Genomic DNA, 14,954 nt, shown 5'->3' on the forward strand with positions numbered 1-14,954 from the left:
CGCGTTTTTTTACGTGAAGTTCGAGCACGCGCTGCACGACGACCGCCGCCTTTCAATGGTGTCACATGACCATATATACCATTGATTGTTTTAACGAGGCATGACAATTGTGGACAAGTTTTCACAATTTCAAACAGACATAGGATTTAAGACACAAGTATCATATCCTGGCAAGAATGTAGATGGCAGCATCGGTGAAGAAAAGAACGACAGGAATAAATGCATGATCATGGATATGAAAAAAGAGAGGAGTGTCAATACTATTTAACGTCAAAGTAGAAAAACAAGTCAGATGATAGAAACAGAGGAGACCAGGTTAATGCTATTGTTAATTCACTCACTCACAGACTCCCCCAATGATATGGTGAAAACTGCATAATCAATTTCTTGTAGTTATTGTTGCACAATTAATTATTTTCTTAATATTCATGTACATCTTCAAATTTTTTTATGTAATCCTTAGTCCCAGATATATGTTGTCATACCCCATCACTTTCCTCACCCGCTACAAGCGTATATCATTTAAACCTAAAATAAAATTTATTCTGCAGTGCTTAACACGTTTGACACACAATTGGCGAATTCGACGTGAACTTGTGATAATTGAATATCATTAATTTATTACACAGTAGATGTTTAAATAAATAAGCCAGGAAAATCACATCCAATTTATAAATAAAAAACACACACAAAAACACATCAAATCTAATGGGTGTCAAATGTAGCAAGCTGTCAAACGCTTGTATTCGCAACTATTTTCAGGGAATAACAATAAAATATCAGTAATTAAAAGACAAAAAAAAGAAACACAATTTAAAAAAATAAAATTAAAATATAGCTGCATAGCCACACACATTGGAATCAGCAGACATAACCATTTATAGTCATATGTCCAATGACATTCATAATTAAGGAGTTGTTTGATGTTATTAATCATGATACTATATGCTAATTGCTTTTCAAACAAGCAAGCAGTTTTTAAGAAGATAATTTTTTGAGGTTTTTTGCATTTTTGTGATAAATTCAAGATGGCCGCCAAAACCACTTGAATCGTGGGAAATATTTTCATGAACACATAATCATCTTATTGAATGGATGTCGTATGCCAAGCTTGGTTTAAATCTGGCAAATTGTTCATGAGTTATAGCGTAATTTCACTTTTTACTAAATCCAAGATTGCTGCCAAGGAAGCCATTTAAAAAAATCTGCTTCAGTAACTTTGTAGAGCTATCATCATAGGTGCCATATTCTAAATTGCTTGTCAAACAAGCTGGCAGTTTTTAAGAAGATAATTTTTCGAGGTTTTAGCCTTATTTTAATTAATTCAAGATGGCCGCCAAAACCACTTGAATCATGGGAAATATTTTTATGAACACATAATCATCTTTCTGAAGCGATGTTGTACGCCACGTTTGGTTTAAATCTGGCAAATTGTTCATGTGTTAAAGCGTAATTTCTCTTTTGACTAAATCCAAGATGGCTGCCAAAGGAAGCCATTTTTCGAAAATCTGCTTCAGTAACTTTGTAGAGCTATCAACAGAGATACTATATGTTAAATTGATTGTCAAACAAGCAAGCAGTTTTTAAGAAAAAAATTTTTGAGGTTTTTTGCATTTTTTGGATAAATTCAAGATGGCCGCCAAAACCACTTGAATCATGGGGAATATTTTCATGTACACATAATCATCTTATTTAAGGGATGTTGTATGCTAACTTCAGTGTCAATCTGGTAAATTGTTCATGAGTTATAGGGTACTTTCACTTTTTACTAAATCCAAGATTGCTGCCAAAGGAAGCCATTTTTCAAAAATCTGCTTCAGTAACTTCGCAGAATGAGATATTTGGCGGCCAAGGTCATATGACCGCTAAAGATTTTATTTATGATATTTACTATGCATGAGCCAATGATGTCACACAAAAAAACCCGAAGAGACGAGACCCTCAGAAAGTGGTGCAATTAAGCACTTCCGGTTTGTGTTCTATCTAAGATGGCGGCCAGGTCATGTGACCTACATGGCTGCAAAATCAGCAGGCAAAATAGTAAATCAATCACAGCAATATTTTTCAAGTTAGAGCGCTTAAAAAACGGCGCAAAAATAAAAATAAACATAGCAATTACAATAGGGTTTTGCCCCATAAGGCTCGAAACCCAAATAAAATATTAAAATTACAGATCACCAGAATAACCAGAAGAGAGTGTTAATTTATACAATGTATTAATAAGCATAACACGATAACTTTAGTTTCACACGCTATAATAATATCCCTTACCTCACCAATAGATTTATCCTCCAAACTGTTTACCCTGAGTACTTTGTTATAAACAGCCATGAGAGCAGCGGAGCGTAGACGTACCCCTGTACGTAACAAAATACTCCATGACAGTGATAATAGACAACTACGCAATATCGGCGCCAAAGTCATAGACACAACTATTGCCAATCCATAATACAAATTATATTCACCAAATTCGACGTATTCCAGTAATGTGCGCAATACGATCGCCTACAAACAACAAATTGTATTTTGTAAGTAAAATTATTCAAACACATTGTGATAGCGAGGGTAGGAATATATATTTGACCTTTGACATTCATATCACTACATACAGCACAATTATTTACAATATAATTGTAAAACAAAGAACTCGCTTTTAAAATTACTACAACTCTTGTAAATTTCTAATATTGTAAGGCACATTTTCTCTTAGAATTACGTGGCTTCCATACATTGTCAATACAATAACACGTGATATATGGATACTGTAAAATCCGATGTAGGTATGAGGCTCCAATTTTCTTTTTTATATTTTTTTTTACTTTTTTTTATAACCCTTTATATTTTATATATTTGTATTTTAATTTGAATATGTCGATTTTTTGGTTTTTCTTGCCGTTAATCAGTTCTTAGAAAATTGTGTCCCAGTCGCCTCTAACTACATCTCACTCAATGTCTATACAAATCTCGTACAACGAGATCAGTTTTCGACGAGTTTTGTCGACCAATCATAGTGCGGCTTACAAAAATAGCTGTCTGACTTTGCACATACGCCAGACTCATCGTTCTAGGTTATGGCTGCAAGTAATGTTCGAACGGATGTGAATTCAATAGAGGATTTCGAATTTGAGGTGAGTTTTAGTCACTTTTACAAAAACTTAATTATTATTTGTGAGCAATCACGATTGATGTATGTAATTCATTTGAGATAATTCGGATTTCAACTTTGATGACCTTGTATTACCACATGTGAGGCGGCGGTCACCGATCATGTTAACGAGTGGCATTCGACGCAATATAAACCATCAGTTACGTGCATGTTGTTTCGACTTTATACTGATACAGTCAGAACGATCTAACTATTGCACTATGAGTTAATGTATTACGGCCAGGCAATGTTTTTGTGTTTTTTTTGATAAACCTATGGCTTTCATGTCAGTAATTTTCGTATTTGTATTTAGCCTTTCAACGACATCCCCCTACTCCCGTCTTAACCGTTAAACGGTCCGAGCGCCTGTGAGTAATAGTTTTGTCTTCACGTGACGCCGTGACAGTGACCTATATGCATGAACCAGTAAAGTGAATAATTTATTTGTCGAGTCAATTTTGTGATTGCGATATATTAAATGTGCACATTTCCCCTTTCTTTAAGGTGTGCAAGAAGGAGGCATTAACACATCTGTTATCAAAAAACAATGTCCAAGCCATCCTGCCAACTGGATTTGGTTAAATCACTAATCTACCCATGTATAATTGAGGAACCTGGTTCTGTTATCATAGTTTCACCTGTGGTTTCATTAATGAAAGTTCTGATAAGATTTCAACATTAAAATCATAGTTTGCATTATGTGTGTTATAAATTGTAGAAGTTCATGTTGAATGGTCAATGGAATGCGCTTTAAAAGTGGCTTAGCCACTCATCATTTCATATTTTCTGATAAAATGCAAATATTTTCAATGTAGGATATATGTGAACATATTTCCCCACTACTGCATATGTACAGAGCTGTGTTGGTTCATTAAGTTATTTGGGCAATTCATTATAAAAGTGCTATTTCTACCAACATTTCAGTGTACATGTTTTATTAGAGAATTTTTTTTTAAAAATCAGGAAGTGATTAACTTGGAGTCCTAACTTGTACATGTTTACCTTGAAATGATAATTTCTGTGTTCTTTTTTGCAGGGGTGAAAAATCAGATGACAGCCAAAAAAGCATGTGCAAGACACAACAAAGTGCATTCAAGGAATTTTTCTAGCATGTTGGGGAACTACGCTGTTTTACCTGATGTTACAGTATTTGCACTGACCACAACTGCCTCAAAATCTCTAGTCCCAGTTGAAAGACAGCCTCATTACATTATTCCAGACTCCTAGGGACAGTGTATCCATATTTTATTGAATGTTTGACAAACTAAGAGAAGAGAAAGATACTTTCCCACAAACAATTATTTATTTTTCATTAGCTCTAAAATATCATTATTTCCCAGTCAGTTTTTTTATATGTGAATGTACCGGTACAATAGGGAAACTGACAGTATTGTACAAGAATCGCATCGAAAAGAAATAGCTGAAGTGTCCAACTAAAGTTTGAGATTAATATTATGCCACACAACCTTTGGTATGGGCATTTTTATCAAAAATGTACTCCATTTAGATTCCTCTTTCGATATTGAAAGTTATAATACAGGGGTCGGGTTTAGTTGGTATCTCAGCAGTCTTGTTTTATCATGTAAATTAATAAATTATATAATAAATGTAACAGTATGTAGGAGAGTTAACTTATTTGAAGATTTTGCATTAAATGAAGAGCAATTAACCAAATCACCTAAATAAGTGACATCTTGGTTAATGTCACGAAACATAGCATATATTTACATCCTTAAGCCATCAATTTATTTACCAGCTGTGTTTTTATAAGCATAACATGTTCATCTGCTTAAAAAAAACAATTAATTGACAAAACAAGGTTTATTTAAGTATCAATAAATATTTATCTCAAAGAAAATATGTCTGTCAATCACTAATTTACTGAAAATATTTGGCAGCTATTCATCACAGTTTTAGATTTTTAATTTTTGTTGTTGCTAAGTCAACAGGTATATATGTGGCTACATACTATTAGTTAATTGTGATGGTACTGTTTATCAAAATAGCACAACTATTCCAAAATGCCTGTTAAAAAGATACCTGGTGGATTCTGAATTTCGTTTTAAAATTGTTGGGATACTGGCTACCTATTTCACGTATAAAAACTTCAAATGACTTTCTCCCTCATATTGGATAATAAAAAACAGCAAACAATTCTTGAAAATCTTCTTTAGAACCAAAGAATATATTTATGTGGATTGTCTTTTTATCTTTTATGTATTATTAACGTTTCTGAAGGTTTTTATGAATGGCTTCTAACTTGAATCTTTGAAATAGTTTTACAAATTTAGTATATAGCATCTCTAGCTGTAAAAATGGTCAGTCACATGGTTTGACCGCCATTTTTAATTTTGGTTAAAAAAGGTCAAAATTGAAGCATTTGTTCTTTATGTGCACTTTAACTGATTTACGCTAATTTTAAAAAAAATGGCCATGGAGGTTTCGCCGTCCTTTTGAATTTTTTGTAAAACTAACCAACATTTCAAGCGTTTGTTTAAAATTAACATTTTGAGCGATTGATCTGAAGTTTTGGGTGCAGTATTTGTGTCTGGTCAATCAAGTGAAAACAAAATGAATACTTACAATTCCAATCAAATCCATTATAAATGCAGCCAGTCCTAAACATGAGCCTAGGATGATTCGAGTGAAGACAAACTTTAAACATACTTTGAAGATCGACGCACCATTCTTACCGTTCTTTTCTAGCTGCCTCTGCCACAGTCTATCAAACCTACAATAATATAAAATAGAACAAAATTAAGTGTCAAACTGCGTCGTCATATTGCATAATATATATGACAACAAATATAGATGATTACAAATATTTCATACGATATGATTACTAGATGATTACAAATATTTCGTACGATATGATTACAAGATTAATACAAATATTTCATACGATATCATTACTAGATGATTACAAATATTTCATACGATATGATTACTGGATGATTACAACTAATTCATACGATATGATTACTAGATGATTACAAATATTTCATACGATATTATTACTAGATGATTACAAACATTTCATACGATATCATTACTAGATGGTTACAAATAATTCAAACGATATGATTACTAGATGATTACAAATAATTCATACGATATGATTACTAGATGATTACAAATATTTCATACGATATGATTACTAGATGATTACAAATAATTCAAACGATATGATTACTAGATGATTACAAATAATGCGGACGATATTATTACTAGATGATTACAAATATTTCATACGATATGATTACTAGATGATTACAACTATTTCATACGATATGATTACTAAATGATTACAAAAAATCATACGATATGATTACTAGATGATTAAAAATATTTCATACGATATGATTACTGGATGATTACAAATAATTCATACGATATGATTACTAGATGATTACAAATAATTCGCACGATATGATAACTAGATGATTACAAATAATTCATACAATATGATTATTAGATGATTACAAATAATTCGTACAATATGATTACTAGATGATTACAAATAATTCATACGATATGATTACTAGATGATTACAAATATTTCATACGATATGATCACTAGATGATTACAAATAATTCATACGATATGATTACTAGATGATTACAAATAATTCGTTCGATATGATTACTAGATGATTACAAATGATTCGGACGATATTATTACTAGATGATTACAAATATTTCATACGATATGATTACTAGATGATTACGAATATTTCATACGATATGATTACTAGATGATTACAAATATTTCATACGATGTTATTACTACATGATTACAAACATTTCATACGATATCATTACTAGATGGTTACAAATATTTCATACGATATGATTACTAGATGATTACAAATAGTTCATACAGTATGATTACTAGATGATTACAAATATTTCATACAGTATGATTACTAGATGATTACAAATAATTCATACGATATGATTACTAGATGATTACAAATAATTCATACGATAAGATTACCAGATGATTACAAATAATTCGTACGATGTTATTACTAGATGATTACAAATATTTCGTACGATATGATTACTAGATGATTACAAATAATTCATACGATATGATTACTAGATGATTACAAATATTTCATACGATATGATTACAAATAATTCATACGATATGATTACTAGGTGATTACAAATAATTCATACAATATGGTTACTAGATGATTACAAATAATTCATACAATATGATTACTAGATGATTACAAATAATTCATACGACATGATTACTAGATGATTACAAATATTTCATACGATATGATTACTAGATGATTGCAAATATTTCATACGATATGATTACTAGATGATTACAAATATTTCATACAGTATGATTACTAGATGATTACAAATATTTCATACAATATGATTACTAGATGATTACAAATAATTCATACGATATGATTACTAGATGATTACAAATATTTCATACGATATGATTACTAGATGATTACAAATAATTCAAACGATATGATTACTAGATGATTACAAATAATGCGGACGATATTATTACTAGATGATTACAAATATTTCATACGATATGATTACTAGATGATTACAACTATTTCATACGATGTTATTACTACATGATTACAAACATTTCATACGATATCATTACTAGATGGTTACAAATATTTCATACGATATGATTACTAGATGATTACAAATATTTCATACAGTATGATTACTAGATGATTACAAATATTTCATACAATATGATTACTAGATGATTACAAATAATTCATACGATATGATTACTAGATGATTACAAATATTTCATACGATATGATTACTAGATGATTACAAATAATTCATACGATATGATTACTAGGTGATTACAAATAATTCATACAATATGGTTACTAGATGATTACAAATAATTCATACAATATGATTACTAGATGATTACAAATAATTCATACGCCATGATTACTAGATGATTACAAATATTTCATACGATATGATTACTAGATGATTACAAATATTTCATACGATATGATTACTAGATGATTACAAATATTTCATACGATATGATTACAAGATGATTACAAATATTTCATACGACATGATTACAAGATGGTTACAATAACTATTATGTGATAAATACATGATCTGTGAAACAGGGTGTTGTCATTCATTTCAAATGATTTAATGTATTTGTTGTTGTAATATTCCCACACATGTTTCTCAGTGTACACACACACAACCTCGGTTTCTCGATGTTTGGTTCTTGGGAATTGTTGTGTTCATGATATTCGAATATTCAAAATTGTGGATTCTTATTCATAAATTATTATATAAACTGATTAGGTTTGATTTTATCACTACACTGAACTGAGATTGTTGTAACATACCTTGACACATTCTTGGAAGCCGAATCATTGTTGCTACACACCCATATATCATTCATCGTTAACTTTGATTTGAATGCTTTGGTCATAATAGGGTTTAGCCATCCATAAGTCAGTGTGGAAAAAAAACCAGCGTGATCAATGGGACATACATCAGTGTTTCTAGTTAGATACAATCAAACCAAAAATTCGTTAATGTGTACATGACTTGCAAATCGTATAAGAAAAAAATCGTTTCCCTCTACACTAAAACTACAGACGCCAAGAAACTAGAATATACATATATATATATTTTCTTGAGTAAATTCTTATAATATGCAGAATAGCATATGTTACACCCATGCATGGTGTGGTAGCGGGTACTTAACAAATGAAAAACTATAATAATAAAAACTAATGAATTTTTTAAACTCAATCTGCACACAACTCTACATATTAAATAGTTATGCACAAACCTCATTTTTTGTCTCCATGGTAACACCATTTTTAATGTATTCCTGTACTTGCATTTTCTTTTTCCTGCTTTATTTGGATGACTGTATTGTCCTTGTGGTGTGCTCGGATGACCGCTCAAATCAAAATCATGACAATTGAGTGCTTCGGCATAAGAATAGTTCAAATGGTAGCACGGATCAAGTTTTGGCTCGTCCCGGACATCATTTGTATGTATTCTGTCGGGCTCTTCTTGTCCCAGAACATCGGCCATGTTGGGTCTAATGTAACTAATGAAACTAATCGAACTAGTACAAAACATCATAGTTATAACAACTAGTATTGTTAAGTTTAAAGATAGATGTATATACCAAACATGATTTTCTAATAAATTCGGTTTGGGATAATTATTTTATATAGATATATGATTATTTTACTACCATGGTTATTTTTCATCTCAGATTCTGCCAAGCTCTGTGCTACATAAAACAAAACAAAAAACTAAAATCATGTTTGATCTACGATGATAATTTTAGCAAAAAAATCATTCATCTGACCAGACGTATAAAGTGTATCTATGTTGTCTATACGACCGAATTGTATTTTATTTTTAGTTTCTGATTAAACGTGTATCATAGTGACGACATGCTCTGACACGTCAATACGTGTTTATAGTATGCAGTATGCAAGTAGGTGTCGTTGGGTTTTGTAATTTATTATTCAAACAAATTTGAGAAATATTTTCAGTGCCTTTTCCTGCTTTATGTCATGGTTAGACAAATGCTGATACGTTTGTCATGAACAAAACACGGGCTCCACAATCTCATCCGGGAGATACACTCTTATTTATTTGGAGAATCGGAGACGAGAATGCTATAAATACATTCGGAATATGTTTTCAATATGACGGGGTATGTGAATTATTCACAAGCATAATACACCGCGTACGATTTATTTTCCACTGCGAAATCTTTTATTTTTGACGTTTACTGTTTGGAGAGAATAGGCAATCGTAACTCATTATACTACATGTTCACTATTGTAAACGCCATAGTTTTGGTAGTTTGTATGAGTGTCGGTAAACATTAAAGCATTTCGGGCTACCCACAAATCTACGATGGCGCTAATAATTGCAATTGTGATTCTCTTCCTGCTATTTAGAAATATACCATTGTATACATATACATATACATATACATATAACATCTGTAATTACGTTAAGTTATTGAACACTGTAATGGTTGTACATCTATGTTTGAAATGCCCTGCGTTCTGCGTTCTAGACGTAAAGAGGCGGTCAAATATACAAGCCGAGGTGGTTGCACACGTAATTCTGTCTGGTCACATTATCATTTGGGTTCACAAAATTATCTGTTACAATTTGTTTCCTTGAATAACGGCGACGATATATACATTATTTATGTGACGAGAACACTGATACCAGTGAGTACGTAAAAGTCAAGTTACGCCACTCAAACGTCATTAAACCGAGTCCATGTGAGTAAAAGTGCGTTACGTACATATGTACTTTAACAGTTAGTGGCAACAACGAAATAAAAGGAATGCACATTATTACCTTGAAAAATATATCCCTTTGGCAGCTACCAATCGTGTTTACAATGAACACATACCTTACAAATTTGCTTATTATTTGCTGAATACCGTACACAGTGGACACAGTGTCAGGCACTATACAGTCATGCGTTGGCCTCAACAGCGCAGAGTACACCCATCATCATATGGCACTACAATAAAATAATATTAACGGTTTCGTTTCCATCGTTGATTGGTGGAACCAACACGTGACAACTTCATAATTCATTTGTTTTATATAAATTCGGCCACTGTTCTGACAAGCATACAGTGGCAAGGACGTAGTGCATAGAGCCGATATTCGCCCAGTTTCGTTGATATTAACTTCCTCTATTATACAGGCGAAAAGTCAAATATTGTGCCACATCCTGTTAAAACAGAAGGAAGGTAATTTAAAAAGAGCCAGCAGTACCACACGGTTAATAGAGCGATGACTAAAATAAATGTATTTACTTTATGCAAATTTTGCAGAAATAGAGAATTTGAGGTGAGGTTTAAAAATAAACATGCACATTTTGCCACCATGCGAGGTACCGGTATATGTCAACAAAGTGATAAATATTAATATCTCACCAAGCAGACATATCAAGCCCAATGCATTGAATATATCTCTTATGCAGATATCGCCAGCTATGTGCATTGAATAGTACTCTTCATTCATATATCACCAGCTATGAGCATTGAATAGTACTCTCTATGCAGATATCATCAATTATGTGCATTGAATTGTACTCTTTATGCAGATTTCACCAGCTATGTGCATTGAATAGTACTCTATATGCAGATATCACCAGCTATGTGCATTGAATAGTACTCTGTATGCATATCAAACCAGCTATGTGCATTGAATAGTACTCTTCATGCATATATCACCAGCTATGTGCATTGAATAGTACTCTTTATGCAGATTTCACCAGATATGTGCATTGAATAGTACTCTTCATGCTGATAGTGCACTGAATAGTACTCTTTATGCAGATTTCACCAGCTACGTGCATTGAATAGTACTATTTATGCAGATATCGCCAGCTATGTGCATTAAATAGCACTCTTCATGCAGATATCACCAGCTATGTGCACTGAATAGTACTCTATATGCAGATATCACCAGCTATGTGCATTGAATAGTACTCTATATGCAGATTTCACCAGCTATGTGCATTGAATAGTACTCTTCATGCAGATATCACCAAGCTATGTGCATTGAATAGTTCTCTCTATGCAGATAACACCAGCTATGTGCATTGAATAGTACTCTCTATGTAGATATTATCAATTATGTGCATTGAATAGTACTCTTTATTGAGATATCATCAGCCATGTGCATTGAATAGTACTATTTATGTAGATATCATCAACTATGTGCATTCAATAGTACTCTTTATGCAGATATCGCCATCTATGTGCATTGAATAGTACTCTTTATGCAGATATCGTCAGCTATGTGCATTGAACAGTAGTCTTTATGCAGATATCGTCAGCTATGTGCATTGAATAGTAGTCTTTATGCAGATTTCACCAGCTATGTGCATTGAATAGTACTCTATATGCAGATATCACCATCTATGTGCATTGAATAGTACTCTGTATGCAGATATCACCAGCTATGTGCATTGAATAGTACTCTTCATGCATATATCACCAGCTATGTGCATTGAATAGTACTCTTTATGCAGATATCGCCAGCTATGTGCAATGAATGATACTCTTTATGCAGATATCATCAGCTATGTGCAATGAATAGTACTCTTTGGGCAGATGGCATCAGCTATGTGCATGGAACAGTACTCTCTATGTAGATATCATCAGCTATGTGTATTGAATAGTACTCTTTATGTAGATATCGTCAGCTATGTGCATTGAATAGTACCTTTTATGCAGATATCATCAATCTGCATTGAATATTACTCTTTATGCAGATATCGCCAGCTATGTGCATTGAATAGTACCTTTTATGCAGATATCATCAGCCATGTGAATTGAATAGTACTATTTAGGTAGATATCGTCAACCATGAGCATTGAATAGTACTCTTTATGCAGATATCGCCAGCTATGTGCATTGAATAGTACTCTTTATGGAAATATCATTATATATGTGCATTGAATAGTACTCTCTATGTAGATATCATCAACCATCTGCATTGAATAGTACTCTTTATGCAGATTGCATCAGCTATGTACATTGAACAGTACACTCTATGTAGATATCATCAGCTATGTGCATTAAATAGTACTCTTTATGCAGATATCATCAGCCATGTCAATTGAATAGTACTGTTTAGGTAGATATTGTCAGCAATGAGCATTAAACTGTACTCTTTATGCAGATATCGCCAGCTATGTGCATTGAATAATACTCTTTAGGCAGATTGCATCTGCTATGTACATTGAACAGTACACTCTATGTAGATATCATCAGCTATGTGCATTAAATAGTACTCTTTATGCAGATATCATCAGCCATGTCAATTGAATAGTACTGTTTAGGTAGATATTGTCAGCAATGAGCATTAAACTGTACTCTTTATGCAGATATCGCCAGCTATGTGCATTGAATAGAACTCTTATCCATATATTATCATCTATTTGCATTGAATAGTACTCTTTATGTAGAGATCATCAGCTATGTACAATGAATAGTACTCGTTATGCAGATATCGTCAGCTATGTGTATTGAATTGTACTCTTTATGCAGATATCATCCACTATGTGCATTGAATAGTACTCTCTATGTAGATATCATCAGTTATACGCATTGAATAGTACTCTTAAGCAGATGTCAACAGCTATAAGCATTGAACAGTACTCTCTATGTACATATCATCAGTTATGTGCATTGAATAGTACTCGTTATGCAAATATCATCAGCTATGTGCATTGAATAGTATTTTTTATGCAGATATCATCAGCTATGTGCATTTAATAGTACTCTTTATGCATATATCATAATCCATTTGCATTGAATAGGGCTCTTTATGTAGAAATCGCCAGCTATGTGTATTGATTAGTACTTTTTATGCAGATACCATCAGCTATGTGCATTGAATAGCTCTCTTTATGCAGGTATCATTAGCCATGTGCTTTGAATAGTACTATTAATGTAGATATCATCAACCATGTGCATTGAGTTGTACTCTTTGTGCAGATGTCGCCAGATATGTGCATTGAATAGTAATCTTTTTGCAGGTATCATCAGCTATGTGCATTGAATAGTACTCTCTATGTAGATATCTTCAGCTATGTGCATTGAATAGTACTCTTCATGCAGATATCACCAGCTATGTGCATTTAATAGTACTCTATATGTAGATATCATCAACCATCTGCATTGTATAGTACTCTTTAGGCAGATGGCATCAGCTATGTGCATTGAACAATACTCTCTATGTAGATATCATCAACAATCGGCATTGAATAGTACTCTTTAGGCAGATGGCATCAGCTATGTGCATTGAACAATACTCTCTATGTAGATATCATCAACAATCGGCATTGAATAGTACTCTTTATGCAGATATCGACAGCTATGTGCATTAAATAGTACTCTTTGGGCAGATGGCATCAGCTATGTGCATTGAATAGTACTCTTTATGCAAATATCATCAGCTATGTGCATTGAATAGTACTCTTTATGCAAATATCATCAGCTATGTGCATTGAATAGTACTCTTTATGCAGATATCATCAGCCATGTGCATTGAATAGTACTCTCTATGTAGATATCATCAGCTATGTGCATTGAATAGTTCTCTTTATGCAAATATCATCAGATATGTGCATTGAATAGTTCTCTTTATGCAAATATCATCAGCTATGTGCATTGAATAGTACTCTCTATGTAGATATCATCAGCTACGTACATTGAATAGTACTCTCTATATAGATATCACCAGCTATGTGCATTGAATAGTATCCTTTATGTAGATATTATGAACCATGTGCATTGAATAGTACTCTTTATGTAGATATTATGAACCATGTGCATTGAATAGTACTCTTTATGCAGATATCATCAGCTATGTGAATTGAATAGTATCCTTTATGTCGATATCATCAGCTATGTATATTGAATAGTACTCTTTATTCAGATATCATCAACCATGTGTATTGAATAGTACTCTTTATGCAGATATCGCCAGCTATGTGCATTGAATAGTACTCTTTATGCAGATATCATCAGCTATGTGCATTGAATAGTACTCTTTATGCAGATATCATCAGCTATGTGCATTGAATAGTACTCTTTATGCAGATATCATCAGCTATGTGCATTGAATAGTATCCTTTATGTTGATATCATCAACCTTGTGCATTGAATAGTACTCTTTATGTAGATATTTTGAACCATGTGCATTGAATAGTACTCTTTATGTAGATATTATGAACCATGTGCATTGA

The 14,954-nt window shown here is 32.5% G+C and overlaps 1 protein-coding gene across 1 annotated transcript in view; it reads right to left on the reverse strand.

The window, feature by feature from the left end:
• The window catches only part of LOC100367743 (ATP-binding cassette sub-family C member 5-like), a 100,735-nt gene extending 90,035 nt beyond the window's left edge, over positions 1 to 10,700 (reverse strand). Inside the window, exons 1-5 of the mRNA XM_085498344.1 lie at positions 10,538 to 10,700; positions 8,985 to 9,251; positions 8,533 to 8,691; positions 5,729 to 5,876; positions 2,272 to 2,505 (exon numbers count right to left, since the gene is read on the reverse strand). Of these exons, the coding sequence (XP_085354470.1) occupies positions 2,272 to 2,505; positions 5,729 to 5,876; positions 8,533 to 8,691; positions 8,985 to 9,235 (792 nt within the window). The 5' untranslated portion in view covers positions 9,236 to 9,251; positions 10,538 to 10,700. The remainder of the gene's footprint in view (positions 1 to 2,271; positions 2,506 to 5,728; positions 5,877 to 8,532; positions 8,692 to 8,984; positions 9,252 to 10,537) is intronic.
• Between the last annotated feature and the right edge of the window lie 4,254 nt (positions 10,701 to 14,954).

Source organism: Saccoglossus kowalevskii, chromosome 1 (assembly GCF_978046115.1).
Source record: "Saccoglossus kowalevskii chromosome 1, keSacKowa6.1, whole genome shotgun sequence".
Lineage (NCBI taxonomy): Eukaryota > Metazoa > Hemichordata > Enteropneusta > Harrimaniidae > Saccoglossus > Saccoglossus kowalevskii.